Raw genomic sequence first — 18495 nt, 5'->3', positions numbered from 1 at the left:
GGGGGCCGGGCGCAGTGGCTCATGCCTATAATCCCAGCACTTTGGGAGGCTGAGGCGAGCGGATCACGAGGTCAGGAGATCGAGACCATCCTGGCTAACACGGTGAAACCCCATCTCTACTAAAAATACAAAAAATTAGCCGGGCGCGGTGGCGGGCGCCTGTAGTTCCAGCTACTCTGGAGGCTGAGGCAGGAGAATGGCGTGAACCTGGGAGGCAGAGCTTGCAGTGAGACGAGATTGTGCCACTGCACTCCAGCCTGGGCGACAAAGCGAGACTCCGTCTCAAAAAAAATAAATAAATAAAATAAATAAATAAAAATAAAGGGGGCAGGGAAGAAAGGAAGCTTTGCTTTTTTTTTTGACCTTGTGATGCAACAGTAGAAAGGAAACTTCTGTTAGTGGAATAAATAGATTCTCCCTCTGGAGTTGTCTCACTCAGAGAGCACAATCTGGTTTTAAGTGTTGATTTGTTTTGGATATCCCCTACTAAAAATACCCCTAAGACAGTGGGGAATATTAACTCTTTTATGTTCCCAAAATGAATCTATTGAGATTTTCTTGGGTGATGGTGAAAAGTAAAAAAGCTGGAAAAGGAGTGAGGCTTATCCTCTCTCCTGCTGAATCTGATAGGAGTATAATTTTATTCCAGAATGCCGCATGTATCTTTCACCTAACTAGTACTATATGAAGAGAACTTGGCGTCCCTTCCACAGCAGAAGGTTGTACATATGGCTTCCAGGTTAGGTTATTTTGAGGAAGAATTGCGCATTTCAACCCTCTTAGCACATTGGTGTCATTCGGGGCTTAGGGGCATAGGTTTGAAGTCAGTTGTGAGTTCAGATCCCAGTTCTGCCACTTCTAGCTGTTACAGACAAGTTACACATTTTCCTTCAACCTCACATTCTCATCCTTAAACCCAGAAGTTTGCTTGAGATTTGAGTGACATACGTCTGTAGAACATTTGGCAAGGTACCTCACCCAGCAGGAATATGGTCATTTTGATAGACTGTACACATTAATTTGATTAAACCTCATGCCTGAATTTACACCAAATTTTGTTCTTCTGATGGGAGTTACATGCAGTGATAAAGCTAGGTAATCCACTTGACATTGCAGAGTCATCCTCTCCCTGAAGTGAGTTGGGCAAATTGAGGAATATATATGCATCCATAATATTAATATGGTATAACATCTTTGATATTTATGTATCAGGTACTTTAAGATCTGCAGTTTTTAAATATTGAATGTCAGAACCCTCTTTCACTACTTTGCAGGGACATAGCTTTGAGCACCAGCAGCAGAGAGCAGATATATTTATGTATGCTTTATTTGGCTGTACCACCCATGAATTTCCTCCTGATTCTTGGCTTTCTGTGTCTAGATATTACAAAATTTTGATATACTTCTTAGGTGAATTTCAAGCTACTTTGAAAGTTCATCTTATGCCAGGTAACCTAATAAATATCTACTTTCAGGATATTCTTCAGTCTACAAAGTCTCCATTTCTTTTTTTTTTTTTTTTTTTTTTGAGACGGAGCCTCACTCTGTCACCAGTCTGGAGTGCAGTGGCGCGATCTCGGCTCACTGCAACCTCCAACTCCCTGGTTCAAGCGATTCTCCTGCCTCAGCCTCCCGAGTAGCTGGGATTACAAGCACATGCCACCACACCCAGCAATTTTTGTATTTTTAGGAGAGATGGGGTTTCACCATGTTGGCCAGGATGGTCTCGATCTCCTGACCTCGTGATCCGCGCACCTTGGCCTCCCCAAGTGCTGGAATTACACCATGCCTGGTGCTGGTGAGCCATGGTGCCTGGCCAAAAGTGTCCATTTTTATTGAGTAAAACTGAAGAATGTTTCCAGCATGAAAACAGATGAGGGGAGGGGTTAGGCCGTGGATCTTTATGGCACCAGGAACACTCTTGCATCATAACCTGTTTGTTTTTAAGCATGTTTATCCTATTATATAAGCCAATTATTAATTGAGAAGATTGAGCAGTAGCATGTTTTTTTTAGGTTACCAATTTCCTTTGATCAAAGTCTCTCAGACCTTTTCTGAAATAACATCTAAAAATTCAACTTATTTGACATATGGATACTAGTGGATATGTTCTGACCATCTGGGCAACCAGGAAAACAGTTTATTGTGATATGTGGGATATTGCTGAAATGAAATAACCTTTGTTTTCACAACTCGAGTCATGAAGTACATTTCTTTTTATTAAAATTAAAAGTTCAGCTTGGTAATACTGAAGATTAAAAATTGAGACCCACCCCCCCACTCCAAGAACTAGGGGTAAATAGACTCATATGAAATGATGTCATCTAGTGGACAAAACTGCGTAATTCTACTTTTTTGCTCAAATGGAATTATATAGATTATATAGCAGCAGCTTTCATACATAGTGAAAAATCAACTGGAAAAAAAAAAGCATTTTGCATGATTAATTGACCACCCCAGATGGAAAAATAAGAAATTAGAAAATTTATTTTATCTGCTATATGGCAAACGCTAAGGGATTTTTTTTTTTTTTTTTTTTTTTTTTTGACAGTCTCGTTCTGTCGCCCAGGCTGGAGTGCAGTGGCGTGATCTCAGCTCACTGCAAGCTCCACCTCCACTAAGGGAGTTTTTTTTATTGCATTTAGTTTCAAAATGTGGTAATTCCAGAATGACCAGATCCACATTCACTACTTGTCAACGTATTTCACAAACATTTGTCCATTTGATTTTATCTACAATGAATGTCAAGATGTTTAATTATCTAGCAGGATTTTGTTTTATTTTGAGACAGGGTCTTGCTCTTTCGCCCAGGTCTTGTTCTTTCGATCTCAGCTCACTGCAGCTTCCACTTCCTGGGTTCAAGTGATTCTCAGGCCTCAGCCTCCCAACTAGCTGGGATTACAGGTGCATACCACCATGCCTGGCTTTTTTTTTTTTTTTTTTTGAGATGGAGTCTTGCTCTGTCACCCAGGCTGGAGTGCAGTGGCGCCATCTAGGCTCACTGCAACCTCCGCCTCCTGGGTTCAAGTGATTTTCCTGCCTCAGCCTCCCGAGTAGTTGGGATTACAGGCGCCCACCACCATGCCTGGCTAATTTTTGTATTTTTAGTAGAAACGGGTTTTCGCCATGTTGGTCAGGCTGGTCTCGAACTCCTGACCTCAGGTGATCTGCCCGCCTCTGCCTCCCAAAGTGCTGGGATTACAGACCTAAGCCACTGCACCTGGCCCTTTTTTTGTATTTTTAGTAGAGATGGGGTTTCACCATGTTGGCCAGGCTGGTCTTGAATTCCTGATCTCAAGTGATCCACCTGCCTCAGCCTCCCAAAGTGCTGGGATTACAGGTGTGAGCCACCGCTCTCAGCCCAACTAGCTGGATTTTAGACTGTGGAAAATAAATGTCTTTATTTAGAGTAGCTTAGAAAAAATTAGCTTGTGAAAATAAGTATGCTAATTATAAGATGGAAATCAAAAGTCTTGAGTCTTCATTGACTGTTATTAATTTTTAATTAGGTAATTAGTTTTTATCCTACCTAATTTTGGTCTGTTTTTGAGTTGTTGCAAATCAAGTAACTTTTGTATGCCTTAGTTTCTTCGTTTGCAAAATGAAGGTATGTTAATACTCAAAAAAGATTTATTGGATGGATGATTATGTGCCCCTCACATTGGCAGATACTGGAAGCACAGTTATGAATAAAACACAGTTCCTGATATCAGAGAACACAATCTTTAGGAAAAACATATGATAATTTTCATATGAGCCAATAAGAACAGTGAGTGACATACCCTGGCACATAGAAATATCAAGGAATGGTAGCCAGTTCAAGCCCAAAAGCAAGTGGAGATATGACCAAGGAAGGTGGCCTAGAGGAGGCCAAACCCTCCAGTTAAGGCTTAAAGGATGAGTGAGAATTAATAAGCAAAAGAGGGGAGTAGAGAGTGAGAGGGAACTCTAAACCAAGATTGCCAATGTAGATGTGTAAGATAACACTATGGGTGAGGCATTTGACAAAACCAGAGCTTTCTGGGAATCTTAAGGGGATATGAATTCTACTAGGTGTACAGAGTAGGATTCCAAAGGACTCTGATCTTGCGAAGTGGGGCCAGTTGGAGAAGCCCCAGAAGTATCCCCGAGGGCCTGCTCTAGGCCGTCTGGAAAACTTAGCTTCCCTTTTGTGGGTTAACAACCGGCCTTTTAGTTACAGTCTTCCAGGTATTGAATGCATTTCTTGGGTTTAATGTCAGGCTAATATGGACCTCTCCAGTGAAGTACAATTTTATTATATGAAGTAAATGATGGACTCATTAAATGTGAGACCAATGAAGTGGTTAATCCTGCCAAGTCACCTCTTAATCCAGAGGCATTATGAATGGAACACTGACTTCCAGAAATAAAATTCTAAAATCTATTACTGTGCTATCCATGTCTTTGTAATGAACATCTGCCTTTTACTTTGAAGTTTTATTTTGGTTGTTCTTGGTGGTAAGTAGGTTTGGTTTGGTGGCTGATAGTTTAAAGAAAAATAGTACTATTACTAACACAAAATCATCACATTTTAAACTAAGTATTTGATTTGCAAGAAAATGGTTTATTTTTATATTTTATTATTTTTTCTTTCTCATACAATAATTCCATTGAATTAATTTCTTATCTATTTCCAGATTTAAAAGAACCAGTTTCCATCTAAACTTTAAATGTCCCCCAAAATTGGAGAAGGCCTTAAATGAATACAACTTTTGTTTTTACAGATACAGGCTAGTTCCAAAGGTTTATTTTCCTGAGCAAATTCATGATGTTGTACGGGCCACAAAGTATTTCCTGAAGCCAGAAGTCTTACAGAAGTATATGGTTGATCCAGGCAGAATTTGCATTTCTGGTGACAGTGCTGGTGGAAATCTGGCTGCTGCCCTTGGACAACAGGTAACACCACTGTCCTAAGGTGCTGGTGGGTTGAGCGGTGCATGACAAGGTCCAGCAGACCAACACACCCTCCATTATGTGTGGCAAACGCATAGCTGGGTGGGCCGGTCACTAGATGGCCAAATTGTTCATGCGATTACACTTGTAGAGCTCTCAGAGATCTTGTTGAAGTAGGAAGATGGGTCATTGGAGGAAGTGTCACCTATGAGTCTTTGTAAAGTCCCTGATTACAGTCAGTGTTAGAGAAGGGCTGACATCCCTTGCTTCTCAGGGCTATGGATGGAACTCCAGTATCCCCTGCCCCTTTTTCATGTTTGACTTGCAAAGCGGAGTATTTTTGCTTAAATTCCAGTTCCTAAGATTGTTCCTTACAACTTTGAGCCAAATTAAAACCTTAAAATTTGTTTCCCCAACTTTTTTTTAATGTAAAAGAAAGAAATTAAACGATTCAGCCATTTAAATATTATCTTACAAGTTACTATGAGCTTTACCTGGTTTAATTCTTTGAAAACTATATCTAGCTTCTAATAGCACCCCAATTTTTTTGGCAAGTGGGAAAAAGCACATTTTCTTCCTGTTATGGATGAAGTAACTTAAGACATCTTTGTCTTCTCACCTCCAAATTTCATTTGGTGTCCTCAAATACCATCTGTCATTCTAATTATGATGTACCTTGGCTTCTAACTCTTTTGCTATAATTCGAGAACTTGATTTTCCATTTGGCATTGGCAAGTTTTCCATCCAAATATGGTCAGAAGAGACTCTTGGCTCAGTGGAGAGAACATTCTTGGCTTTGAAGCCAGACAGCACTGGGATCTAACCCAGGAACCACCGTTGAGTGCTGCGGGGCCCTGGATAAGTCCCTTAACCTCTCTGAGCCTCAGAAAAACGAGGACAGTGTCATCTGATTGCAGGGCTGTTGCAAGGACTTAGTGAGGTGATGTGTATACAATTTTTGGCACATATTCAAAGTACTATTTACTGACCATTCTTGCTTTTGGAGAGCAGTCACATCTCACCTGGGAATGGGTTTCTAAAGTCCAAGTATGAAGCAGAAGTGTATGGCTAAAGTTACCTTGAAGATTATTTAGTTGTCTATGAAGCTTCATGACTAGTTAGCTTTCTTTTAGATGTTACACGACAAATATATAATTTTGCACACCAGAATTACAAAATGGGGCAATGTTAACACTATGGGGAGGTGTTGGGGGACTGAGATCTGTTGAGGTAGGGGATTCATTCACATTCCCATGACAACTTCACTCTGGCATATGCTCATTATGTAGAATGGAGGGTGCATTGCCAGAACTATTTAAATTCTGTCTCACCAAGCGTGAAGATGCTCACCAGAAAGCATACCCTGAGGTCCTACTAAAACACTCAGGAGTCTCGTAATCTGTTTATTAAGTTTTTTCTGCCCCTCTCTTCTGGAAGAGTAAGACTAATTTTTTTTCCCCCTAGGAAGCCATGACCTTTTTGGGGGGTTTTGTAGGGAATAAAAAATTAAATAAGGTTCACACATTATCCATTCATAATACCTAGGTGTCTTAACTGCCTAAAGATAGATACAAGTACAGGGTTCACTCAAAACTGAGTTGTAAACGTCATACCTTTCTTAGTTAAATATCTAGCAGCTTGATAGGGTGGTGATGGTAATGATGGAGAATTATTTTTTAAACTATATTATTTATACAGTGCCTGGTAGAAATGTAACACTTATACCATTGACAGATTCAGAGTAACACATTAAGCTACTCTACAGGGTATGGTTCAAAAGAAGGCATGCAAAATGAAATAATGTATTTGCTTCCTCTTCTCTAGTTTACTCAAGATGCCAGCCTAAAAAATAAGCTCAAACTACAAGCTTTAATTTATCCGGTTCTTCAAGCTTTAGATTTTAACACACCATCTTATCAGCAAAATGTGAACACCCCAATCCTGCCCCGCTATGTCATGGTGAAGTATTGGGTGGACTACTTCAAAGGCAACTATGACTTTGTGCAGGCAATGATCGTTAACAATCACACTTCACTTGATGTGGAAGAGGCTGCTGCCGTCAGGGCCCGTCTCAACTGGACATCCCTCTTGCCTGCATCCTTCACAAAGAACTACAAGCCTGTCGTACAGACCACAGGCAATGCCAGGATTGTCCAGGAGCTTCCTCAGTTGCTGGATGCCCGCTCCGCCCCACTCATTGCAGACCAGGCAGTGCTGCAGCTCCTCCCAAAGACCTACATTCTGACGTGTGAGCATGATGTCCTCAGAGACGATGGCATCATGTATGCCAAGCGTTTGGAGAGTGCCGGTGTGGAGGTGACCCTAGATCACTTTGAGGATGGCTTTCACGGATGTATGATTTTCACTAGCTGGCCCACCAACTTCTCAGTGGGAATCCGGACTAGGAATAGTTACATCAAGTGGCTAGATCAAAACCTGTAAAGGAGCAAAACTTCCAGAAGCCTCGAGCCCCTCTTGACCTCCTACACCTGCTTTGGAAAGACATGCACTTTTTAGTTGACTAATTCTTCCTCCCATTCCCCTCTACTTGCGAGTTATGGAATTTCTATTCCATAACTGAAGTCTTTATGATAACCTAATTTTTAAAAATGAATTTGACTAACTTAAGTGCAAAACATCTAAATTTGGTTCCCAGAGTGGGCCAATCTCTCTGTTCTTGTTATTTTAGCCAACTATACTCATACCTACAGCTACAGAAAGCAGGACTAGGAACTGGAAATAACTTTGGGTCCTGCCTTCATTAGGACGTTCTTTTTAGAAGCAGTTCTTCCAGCTCTGGATGATAGAGTGACCTTTAATAAGTTAAAAAAACGAGGACTCCTCAATTCTGCTAGAGTTAACCTTGAGTTCAGAGCAGTATTAAATGCGTGCACTTTCAGGTCAGTACTGGGGACCAAGTACCCTCTGGTCTTTTGTGAATGGATGGTTTTGTTTCCTATGGGAATTTTGGCAAAGGTTTTCTGGAAAGAACAAGTTTCTCAAAGGACTTTCTTCCTCTAGAATGTTCATTTTATGAGATCGCTATCTGTAAGTCCAGTTGGATTACAGGGATACTTGAAAGTTACTTTCTACCACTATTATTAGAAAATATGAAGTCGCATGCACTGGATATCTGTATATCATTAGGTTTTTGTTGTTTTTTTGGTTATGCTGTCCCCCTTCTCCTTGGGGAGATCTTTGGGAGCAAACTTATTTAGATTTAGAGTAAACTTTTCATTATAGAGCAAGTGAAAACAGACAAATGAAACAACCTAGTGTTTCACATAAAAATACTTCTGACATAAAGTACCAAGAGCAGTGTGAATATACTTGGCATAGTCAAAAAAGAAAATACATTTAATATTAGTTCAAAATTGTGAAAAATACCTTTAGAAGGTCTAGTCTATTATTGAAAACTCAATTTTTTCACTTATATGGCTTTAAAATGGAGCTATTTTGCTACAATATAATGTATTGTTTATTTTTTTAAGTTATTTAATGTTAATATACATAGCTAGACTTAAGGTTTTTCAGAAAGATGTCCATAATAAATATTAAAAACAATGGTATTTTTTAAAAAACTGCCTTAGGGTTTTAAAACCTTCCCTACAGTTATAACCACGTGTAATTTTGTGGAAATGATATAACAGCTATTAATACTACTATAACATAGGCATAAATATTTTCATGTTTATATGCATATACAAGTTAAAATAATTAGAAACTATGACTGCACCTAGTAAAGTCATCTAGGTTTATAGTTCAGTAGCTTAGGCAAGGCACACACTGCTCATCTCCGCTTTTTAGGGTCAGAGGAACACAAGCTCATGTTCTGAGTGAAGGGCGTACACTGGCACCTGGTGGTGCCTAGATCCCCCATCTCCTCCTTCCAGCCAGGTCTGGAAGTTTCAACAGCCCAAGCTTAACTTCATGTAAAGTCTTCACTTCCAGTGGGAACATCTTTGACACAACAAGACACTCCAATTGTGATTTGAGTTGAGGATCTCTGCCTGCCTTCCTGCCGTCCTTCCTTCTTCCCCGATCCATGCTACTTTTAGGGGCTGCGGAGAGCAGCAGTAGAGCTGAGTAATGATACAGGGCACCACGGAGAGAAAGTAGAACCATTTCACTCTTGGGAAGATGGGGTATTTCCCACTTCCAGCAATGAAATAACAAATGAAAAGTTGCATATTTATTGATGTATTGTATGAGCCAGTAGCATTTTATGTACAAAACAGAAGTCAGTGCAACAGTATGTATGTGTGCCTGTGTGTGTATAAAAATAACCATTGAAGCTAACTTGCTAATGTACTTAGGCAAGCCACTTCCCATCTCTGGGCCTCGTCTTTCCTCCGTCTAAAATCAAAGAGCTGAATTATGTGATCCTTGAGGTCTCTTCCACTTATAATACCAACTGTCTTGTCAGACTGGCAAATTATATTGGCCTCTCCTTATGTGGTGGTTTTTTGGTAGGTCATAGTTCCTTATACACAGACACCTGCATCATCGAAGGTCTTTTTTTCCTAAAAAAAAATGGGATTTTAGTTCTTATTCTATGATAACTATCCTCCTCATATAATACTATTCTTTTTGACACCATTTGAAGGAACCAATATTTGGACCTTATTTTGAGGTTGTCTGTCTTGAAGAAAATGTATATGCAGGGTTCCTTCAATTGGCATTTTTCCCCAGAATTGTGAGCCAAAGCCTATAGTAATGGCAGACAGCAAATGATTCCGGATCTCTAAAAGGCTCTCTCAGATGAAAAGGGAGTAAAGGAAAAAAGAGGTCAACCACTGTTTCTGATAATGTACTTGAGTTTCATTGTTCTTTTAGTTTGTATTCTTATAAAAAATGTTTACACTCTGCAGATTGATTTTTTTTTTAGTACTGTGGCTTGCTTTTCCTATTTTATGAAAAAAATGATAATCTTTTTGTAAAATTGTTGTCTGTGAAATATAAACATTAATATATAAAGAAAAACCTTGAAGTGCTGTGTAGTGAAGTATAAATTAATGTTTTATTGATTTGTGAAGAATTTAAGACTATTATATAATTATCTTGGTGGATCTATTTTATGCATGACCTTTTAACCTTTGACTTTGCTTATTTCCCACTATGAAGGGGAAGGTAGATTTTATGAATGATTTTAATAGCAAATATATTTTATAAAATGAAAATCCAGTGTGGAGGTAGCAAAGCATATATCTATTCTGAATCATGTTTGGAAATAAAATTGCTCCATCTGGGAATGTGCTTTCATTTTCCCGTCTCATTTTCTGTTTCCCATTTGAAAACAGTGTTCTCTTCTCTTCTTTCTGTATGCCAAATTGCTAGCCACAATTCTTTCCCAATCTTCTGCCCAGTGGAGTACTCCAGCTGTCTTTCCTTTAGAGAGGTGGTTCAGTGGCCTCCTTGATGACATTTGTTTCGTGTCTGGATACAGTATGTGTTGCCCTCCTTTGGACTGGCTAGAGTATTCATAAAAGCCAAGCAGGCCCTGGGACTATTTTGGGACCTTCAGTACACATGTTAGGAAAGGATGATCATAATGCCAAGAGTTTGAGCTGAATTGTTTCAGCCAAAGCATCACTATCACTGAAGGCAGGTTCTCAAACTGACCTTGTCATTACAAATAAATCTAATAATTTCACACTTGAGTTTATTATGCTTAGTTTATGTCAATACCAGAGGAATTTATAAAACTTTTTTTCAGAGTGAATTGTTTATATTCTAAATGATCCACATACAAGTGTGTAAATTTGGTTTTCCTATTCTGTTATAGTTACTTTCATGTCCCCTAACAAAACCTCTTGGTGTGTGGTTATATTTGGCTGGATGGATCCCCAAACAGCTCCAACACATCTCCTTTGGGGCATTTAAATGTAAACTGTATGTGTGTTTTAATATTGATTTTCTTGTTATTTTCATTCTCTCTTTATCCCCTATGTTTTTAATTTTTTTTATAACTCAGATTTTCTAATGGACCCCCTATTGAAACATCTAGAAGATACGGATATCAGTACCAGATGTCTCAAATCCAAAAGACTGGAAATGTAAATATGATTTCTAATAGGCACACATGGTAGCTCAGTGCTGTCAGTACATTTTGTGTCATCAGAGTGAGAGAGGTTGGTGACAGCATTTGCACGTGTCTTCATTTGAAAGGCTCCTCTCCCAGATTTTCTCATGGCTGACTCATTGTTGGCATCTTAGATTAAATGCCCCCGCCTCAGAGAAGTCCATCTCAGCCAGCCAGTCTGCCCAACCCTCCCAATCACCACCCCGTCCCCATCCCCTGGCCCTCTCATCTGATTGCGACACTGATTGTTGCTGTTCCATCTCACTTCTGATGATCATGTCTGTATGTATGTGCTTGTTTTCTTTTTTCCCCGTGCTTATTTGTAAGCTCCACAAGGGCAGGAACTTTGTCTTTCTTGGCCTTTCCTGTTTTCTCAGCACTTAAAACAGGACACACAGTAGACTTTGAAAAAACGATTTTGAAGCCTCCTTCCTGAGTGTGTTTCTTTGCTGTAACTGCCATTTGCCATGTTCTTCTCTTTTTGTGGGGAGTGAGAGGGAGAGGACATGGTCTGAGTCTCGCTCTGTCACCCAGGCTGGAGTGTAGTGGCATGATCTTGGCTCACTGAAACCTTCGCCTCCCAGGTTCAAGCAATTCTCCTGCCTCACGATCCTGAGTAGCTGGGATTACAGGCACGTGCCACTGTGCCTGGCTAATTTTTGTATTTATTAGAGATGGGGTTTCACCATGTTGGCTGGGCTAGTCTTGAACTCCTGACCTCAAGTGATCCACCTGCCTCAGCCTCCCAAAGTGCTGGGATTACAGGTGTGAGCCACCGCACCTGGCCTGAGTGGTTTTTTTAAAGTTGATTTTGAATAAGTCCTCACCAAGAAAAATTAAACTTATAAGAATTGGGGTATTATTACCCTTCTTCTTTAAGAAGTAAGTTATGTCAAATATAATTAAGACTAATAAGTAAATATTTCCAAACAAAATGAAACAACTGAAAGGAAGCCCTGTTTTTAACTACCAAATTTTAAAGCAAAAAATGCTTTTGAGTGAAGTTCTTTTTGCTTTTTGCACAACTCATGTCTGTTCTAAATTTTTCTCAGCAGATAGTTTTTGCTATGTTGAATAAACCATTGTAAACTGCACTTAAAAAAATGACCTATCTAACATATTCTATAAGTGTTCCACGGAATTTTTTTTTTTTAAGAGATGGGGTCTCACCATGTAGCCCAGGCTGGTCTCAAACTCCTAGGCTCAAGTAATCCTCCCACCTTAGCCTCTCAAAGTGCTGAGATTATAGGCGTTAGCCACTATGCCCAGCCTGAAGTCAATTTTAGAGTTTGAGAATTTTTGTTTTTGTTTTTGTTTTTGAGACAGAGTCTTGCTCTGTCGCCCAGGCTGGAGTGCAGTGGCGCAATCTCGGCTCACTGCAAGCTCCCCCTCCCGGGTTCACGCCATTCTCCTGCCTCAGCCTCCAGTAGGTGGGACTACAGGCGCCCGCCACGACGCCCGGCTAATTTTTTGTATTTTTAGTAGAGACAGGGTTTCACCATGTTAGCCAAGATGGTCTCGATCTCCTGACCTTGTGATCCGTCCACCTCGGCCTCCCAAAGTGCTGGGATTACAGGCGTGAGCCACCGCGCCGGGCCTAGAGTTTGAGAAATTTTAACCAGACAAACCAATCTACCACGTTTTTGTTGTTGTTGTTGTTGTTGTTTTTTAATGAGATAGAGTCTCACTGTGTTGCCCAGGCTGGAGTGCAGAGGCATGATCTCGGCTCACTGCAAGCTCCGCCTCCCAGGCTCACGCCATTCTCCTGCCTCAGCCTCCCGAGTAGCTGGGACTACAGGCGCCTGCCACGATGCCCGGCTAATTTTTTGTATTTTTAGTAGAGACGGGGTTTCACCGTGTTAGCCAGGAAAGTCTCGATCTCCTGACCTCGTGATCCACCTGCCTCAGTCTCCCAAAGTGTTGGGATTACAGGCGTGAGCCACTGCGCCCGGCCAACAGCAATCTACCACTTTTAAGATGTGGTTTTCCCTTTTTGTTTTCATTATTTTTTTAATAGGGAAAATGTTTTTCATTCCAGCTAAATTCATGAAATCAAGAAATAATACTTATTTTGCTTAGCTGCAGGTTAACGTTATTTTAAGTATTGTACTTTAAGATAAATGGTTTACTAAGCTGAGTAACAACTCTCTTGCTTACGTCATTTCCACCAGTCTCACAGAATGAAGTTAACTTCCTTCTGGATAAAGCCAGTGTTTCTATTTGTGTCCTTAATCCAATTCATTATTGTCTCACTCAAGGACTTGCTAAAGTACCTCCCTTCTGTCCTGTACCTTTAACTCTCTGTTTCTACTCACTCCTTCCTCTTAGCTCTATAAATACAGTCAAATTTGTCCTCTCAACAAAAAACTCCCCTTTGACTTTTATTTTCCTTCTGGCCCAAACACTGAATTGTCCATAGTTTTAGAAGTTGACAAATATCAACATCACAAAATTCTACTTCATGTGATTTCCATTAAAGAAAAATTTTTGTGTGTGTACACACACACCACATACACCAAAGGAGAGTTTAAAATTATACATGATGCAATAGGGTTTTGGTTATCTATTGCCAAGCAACAAATTATTATGCAACTTGCAATTTAAAACAGTCATTTGTTGTCTCAGAATTCTGGGTGGACTGAGCTTAGCTTGGCGGACCATCTGCTAAACTTGATGTTGCCTGTGACTACAAACTTCAGGGTCCCACTGAGCTAGAACCTCCATGATGGCTCACTACGAGGCTGGCAGTGGTGCTGGCTGTCGGTTGACTGCCTTGGATCTCCTTTACATGGCTTTCCTTCTGAATTGTAATACTAAAAGCATGGCATCTGGATTCCAAGATAGAACATTCTCAATATGCAAAAGCGAAAAGCTTTGTGTCTTCTAAGGTCCAGATTTGGAAGTTATTCAACATCACTTCCACCATATTCAGTTGGTCAAAGCAAATTATAGGACCAGCCCAGATTTAAGGAGAGGGGAGACAGACACCATCACACAATGGAGGGTGTGATTAAGAGTTTATAGCCTTTTTTTTTTTTTTTTTTTTTTGAGACAGAGTCTCACTCTGTCACCCAGGCTGGAGTGCAGTGGCGCAATCTCAGCTCACTGCAACCTTTGCCTACTGGATTCAAGCAATTCTCCTGCCTCAGCCTCCCGAGTAGCTGGGACTACAGGCATGCGCCACCACGCCCAGCTAATTTTTGTATCTTTAGTAGAGGTGGGGTTTCACCATGTTGGCCAGGCTGGTCTTGAACTCCTGACCTTGTGATCCACTCACCTCAGCCTCCCAAACTGCTGGGATTACAGGCATGAGCCACTGCGCCCAGCCTATAGCCATCTTTATTGCACCACAATTCTTTCCAGAGGAGAATTCCATTTTGATTAGTCATTGATAAGAACAAAATTCTCTTTACATTTTTTATGTCTGATGATTGAGAGAATTTTTCACAGATTCACTCTGACCCCAAACATTTCTAACATTGTTTTTGCTCCACTCTGCTGAAATTTATTTTGCTTAGTGCCATTGAATAAGTTCATATTGCAATACATACGCCCTCCACTTCAGCAGAGTATAGAATGGGATATTCCTGGAAGCTGTTCCTCTCCTGGATAAGTCAGCAATAACTTAACTGAAGCAGCTGCATATAATAAATATATCCTTCTAAACTCAAGCTAAATGTATCCCCAGCTCAATTTTTCCTTAGCAGATCCCCAAAATGCCTGTAGCCATTCCAAGCCATCTAACATGTGGAGAATCACAATGGAGGAGAAGTTGTGGTGGGAAGAGTCAGTGATACTAACTGCACTTAAAAAGTATTTTTACCTATGTGTGTTTTTAAAAAGCAACATCTTGTGTACCTGTAAAAGGGGCCTATTCAGATAAAGGGCCCTAAACTCAAGTTTTATGGTAAATATGCGCATGCACAAGATTCAGATTCATACATTCACCCTCCTTCCAGATGTCTCTCTTGAGCCATCCTTAGGCCTACCAGGGCAGCAAGCCTCAATCTAAATGCATTACCTTCTTCCCTGCGGTGCCATTGCATTATATGGTCCCTATGTCATTTGATTGTATCACCTTCTCTGAGGTCTCTAGTTACTCAAGCTAGAATTATAAGTTTTATTTATTTCCTCCAGTCCTTCAACTTTCAATCAATCACCAAGCCCAATCAGTTTTACTTCCTAAATATTTCCCAACACCATTCCCTTTTTTTTCCATCCCTGGACACACTGTTTTACTTGAGTCATCACTTCTTGCCCAAACAATTGCAATAACTCCCTAACTACTTTTCTTGTCTCCCTCAGTTTCATGTTCCTCAAATATATCCCCTCCACAGCTGCAAAAACGATGAATTAAAACTCACACCTGACAAGATACTTCTCAGCTTCAAGTCCTGTTGCCTACTGGCAGGTTTCAAGCCACTTAATGTTATGTGCCCGGCTCTCCCTCGTGACCTTGCCCCTGCCCACCTCTGCAGCAGTAGTTCCTTACGTGTGGTCTGGGGACCCCTTGGGGGCCCACAAAATCAAAACTATTTTCATAATACTATGTTATTTGCCTTTGTCACTTTTTCTTTCATGAGTGCACAGCAGAGTCCTCCAGCAGCTACAGACATGTGATGTTGCAACAGATCCAAGGCAGAAGCAGGTGTGAGAATCCAGCTGTCTCTAGTTAAGCTAGACATTAAAGAGATTTGTAGGCCCGGGCGTGGTGGCTCACGCCTGTAATCTCAGCACTCTGGGAGGCCGAGGTGGGTGGATCATCTGAAGTCAGGAGTACAAGACCAGCCTGGCCAACATGGTGAAACCACGTCTCTACTAAAAATACAAAAATTAGCTGGGCGTGGTAGCACGCACCTGTAGTCCCAGCTACTCGGGAGACTGAGGCAGGAGAATCACTGGAACTCAGGAGGCGGAGGTTGCAGTGAGCCGAGATCGCGCCACTGCACTCCAGCCTGGCGACAGAGCGAGACTCCGTCTCAAAAAAAAAAAAAGATACTTTTAAAAATATAATACAACGCCACATTTTTCACTAATTTGTATTTGAAAAATTCAGGATTTCTTTCGTAAAATAGAGCTTAAGATAACATGTAATTAAATACATTAATAACTACATTTCAAATTTATCAGCTTTAGTCTCCCTCCCTCCCTCCCTTCCTTCCTTCTCTTTTTGTTTGTTTTCCTCAGGGTCTTGTTCTGTTACCCAGAGGCTGGAGCATGCAGTGCCACAATCTTGGCAAACAGCCTCGACCTCCCAGGCTCAAGTGATCCTTCCACCTCAGCCTCCTAAGTAGCTGGGACTACAGGTGCATGCTACCATGCCCATCCAACAGTTTCTTAAAAGTAAATAAACATCGGCCGGGTGCGATGGCTCACGCCTGTAATCCCAGCACTTTGGGAGGCCGAGGCGGGTAGATCACGAGGTCAGGAGATCGAAACCATCCTGGCTAACAGGGTGAAACCCCGTCTCTACTAAAAATACAAAAAATCAGCCGGGCGTGCTGGCGGGCGCCTGTAGTCCCAGCTACTCTGGAGGCTGAGGCAGGAGAATGGCGTGAACCTGGGAGGCGGAGCTTGCAGTGAGCCGAGATCGCTCCACTGCACTCCAGCCTGGGCGACAGAGCGAGACTCCGTCTCAAAAAAAAAAAAAAAAAAAAAAAGTAAACATCAATAAATGAAGCCCACATAAACAAAAGCTCTTCGTGGGGGAGGGGGAAGGGTCATCAATAATGTTTAAGATTGTAAAGTCCTGAGACTGAAAAGTTTGAGAGCTGCTGCTCTGTAGCATCCTCTCCTGGCCGTCCCTGCACATCGTGCTGTGGTACAGCTAGCCAACCCGGAACTTATTACCGCGGTTCTGCTCGTGTTCCGCACATGCGCCATGTTCTCTTACCGAACACCCTTCCTTCCCCTTAGAGTGCTTTTCACTGTTCTTGTATTTCTTTGCCAGCCTCCTCCAGGAGCCTTTCCTAACTCCTTTCTCAGGAGGATTTAGGGGTCGTTCCTCGGGTCTCACACTGCACTCCACACATGACATGGTAATTGTCTGCAGGTAGGTCTGACTCCCTCACAAGACTAGGACCCTTGATGTGGGGGTCACGTCAGCCTCACCTCTGTGACCCCCATGCCTGACATGGTGCCTCTTATAAGCGCTCAATAAATCTTTGATGAACAACTAACTGTATTATTCTTCTTCCTATTAACAACGCATAGTTTTCAGGATATGTAAAATAATACCTGATACTTTTGTATATATTCGCTTATTTATATTCCGGAGATAAAATATCTGGGGCTTTCTTTCCTGCATGTGTTTTCTTTCTACTAATGTATTGAAAATCTTATTTGGTTAAAGAATGAAATTCCAAAGCCTATAATATAATAGACATTTAAAAATTTAAAGCCATTGCCAGTAGAGGGCGCCTTGAAAGTCAACGGCGTTTGCCATCCCATACACTGCGGTTTGTGTTTTGTGTTTCATCTGGATTCTTTTTCTTTTCTTTTCTTTTCTTTTCTTTTTTTTTTTTTTACAAAAAAGAAAGAAAAGATTTATCAATAGCTTTCTTGTACTTTTTGTAAAAGGTCAATAAAAGTCATAGTTCATCACAGGATTAAGTTGGGTTGTTTTTTATAAAATAGAATTTATCATCACAGGATTAAGTTGGGTTGTTTTTTATAAAATAGAATTTAAAATTCTCATAACTACCTGATTAAAAAAATGACTGAGTTCTCAAAACAAACAAAACAGGACTTGCATTAATCCTTTGTTGAAATATGACTCACCTCTCTGCTTGCCAAAGTGTTTTATTTTTTTTAACATGCTTTTATTCAAGGTAGATATTTGCCATCCCTTTGCAGAAAGGCTGACAGAACAGTGGTGTTCTGCATTTTTGAAGAACCATTTAGTGTAGCAGGAAATATACGACCTTTATCTTTTCATTCTGTTTGCTGGCAAACCCCAGGCACCCAGCACTGCATTATAGAAAAACTGCCTTTGAAAACAACAAATAAGGCAGGGAGGGGTGGCCTTCAAAAGCTGGGGCACAGGTTCCAGCAAACAACATCCAGCCATGATGTTTGTGGAACTGCCATATTTTTAAAAACAGACATAAAATGATTAAGAAGGAAAACCTCACCATTCATTTCATGTAGAAGAGAGGAAATACCATGAACTAAAATCTGGGAAACTGTAATCCCAGTTCCAGCTCTGCCAGTAAATATCTCGGTAAATTTAAGTTTTTATTGGGGTTTTGTGTTCCCCATCTTAAAAGTCATTTTATCTAAACCTCTTTCTTACTCCCCCCAAATACTTGAAACAGCTTATAATTAAACAAAAAATATAATGAAATTGTGACACAGAAATAGTAGCTCTGTATTAGTGTGTTTTCACACTGCTATAAAGAATACCTGAGACTGGGTAATTTATGAACAAAAGAGGATTAATTGACTCACAGTTCTGCGTGGCTGCGGGGGACTCAGGAAACTGACAATCATGGCAGAAG

The 18495-nt window shown here is 40.7% G+C and overlaps 1 protein-coding gene across 2 annotated transcripts in view; it reads left to right on the top strand.

Annotated features, from left to right (window-relative positions):
• Positions 1 to 17516, top strand: part of NCEH1 (neutral cholesterol ester hydrolase 1) — an 89186-nt gene extending 71670 nt beyond the window's left edge. For both annotated transcript variants that reach the window (XM_003831946.6, XM_034957726.3), the window contains exons 4-5: positions 4746 to 4917; positions 6739 to 17516. In XM_003831946.6, the coding sequence (XP_003831994.1) occupies positions 4746 to 4917; positions 6739 to 7356 (790 nt within the window). In that variant the 3' untranslated portion in view covers positions 7357 to 17516. The remainder of the gene's footprint in view (positions 1 to 4745; positions 4918 to 6738) is intronic.
• The last annotated feature ends 979 nt before the right edge of the window (positions 17517 to 18495 follow it).

Source organism: Pan paniscus, chromosome 2, assembly GCF_029289425.2.
Source record: "Pan paniscus chromosome 2, NHGRI_mPanPan1-v2.0_pri, whole genome shotgun sequence".
In the NCBI taxonomy this organism is placed as follows: Eukaryota; Metazoa; Chordata; class Mammalia; order Primates; family Hominidae; genus Pan; species Pan paniscus.
This window is presented reverse-complemented; position numbering and strand designations above follow the sequence as displayed.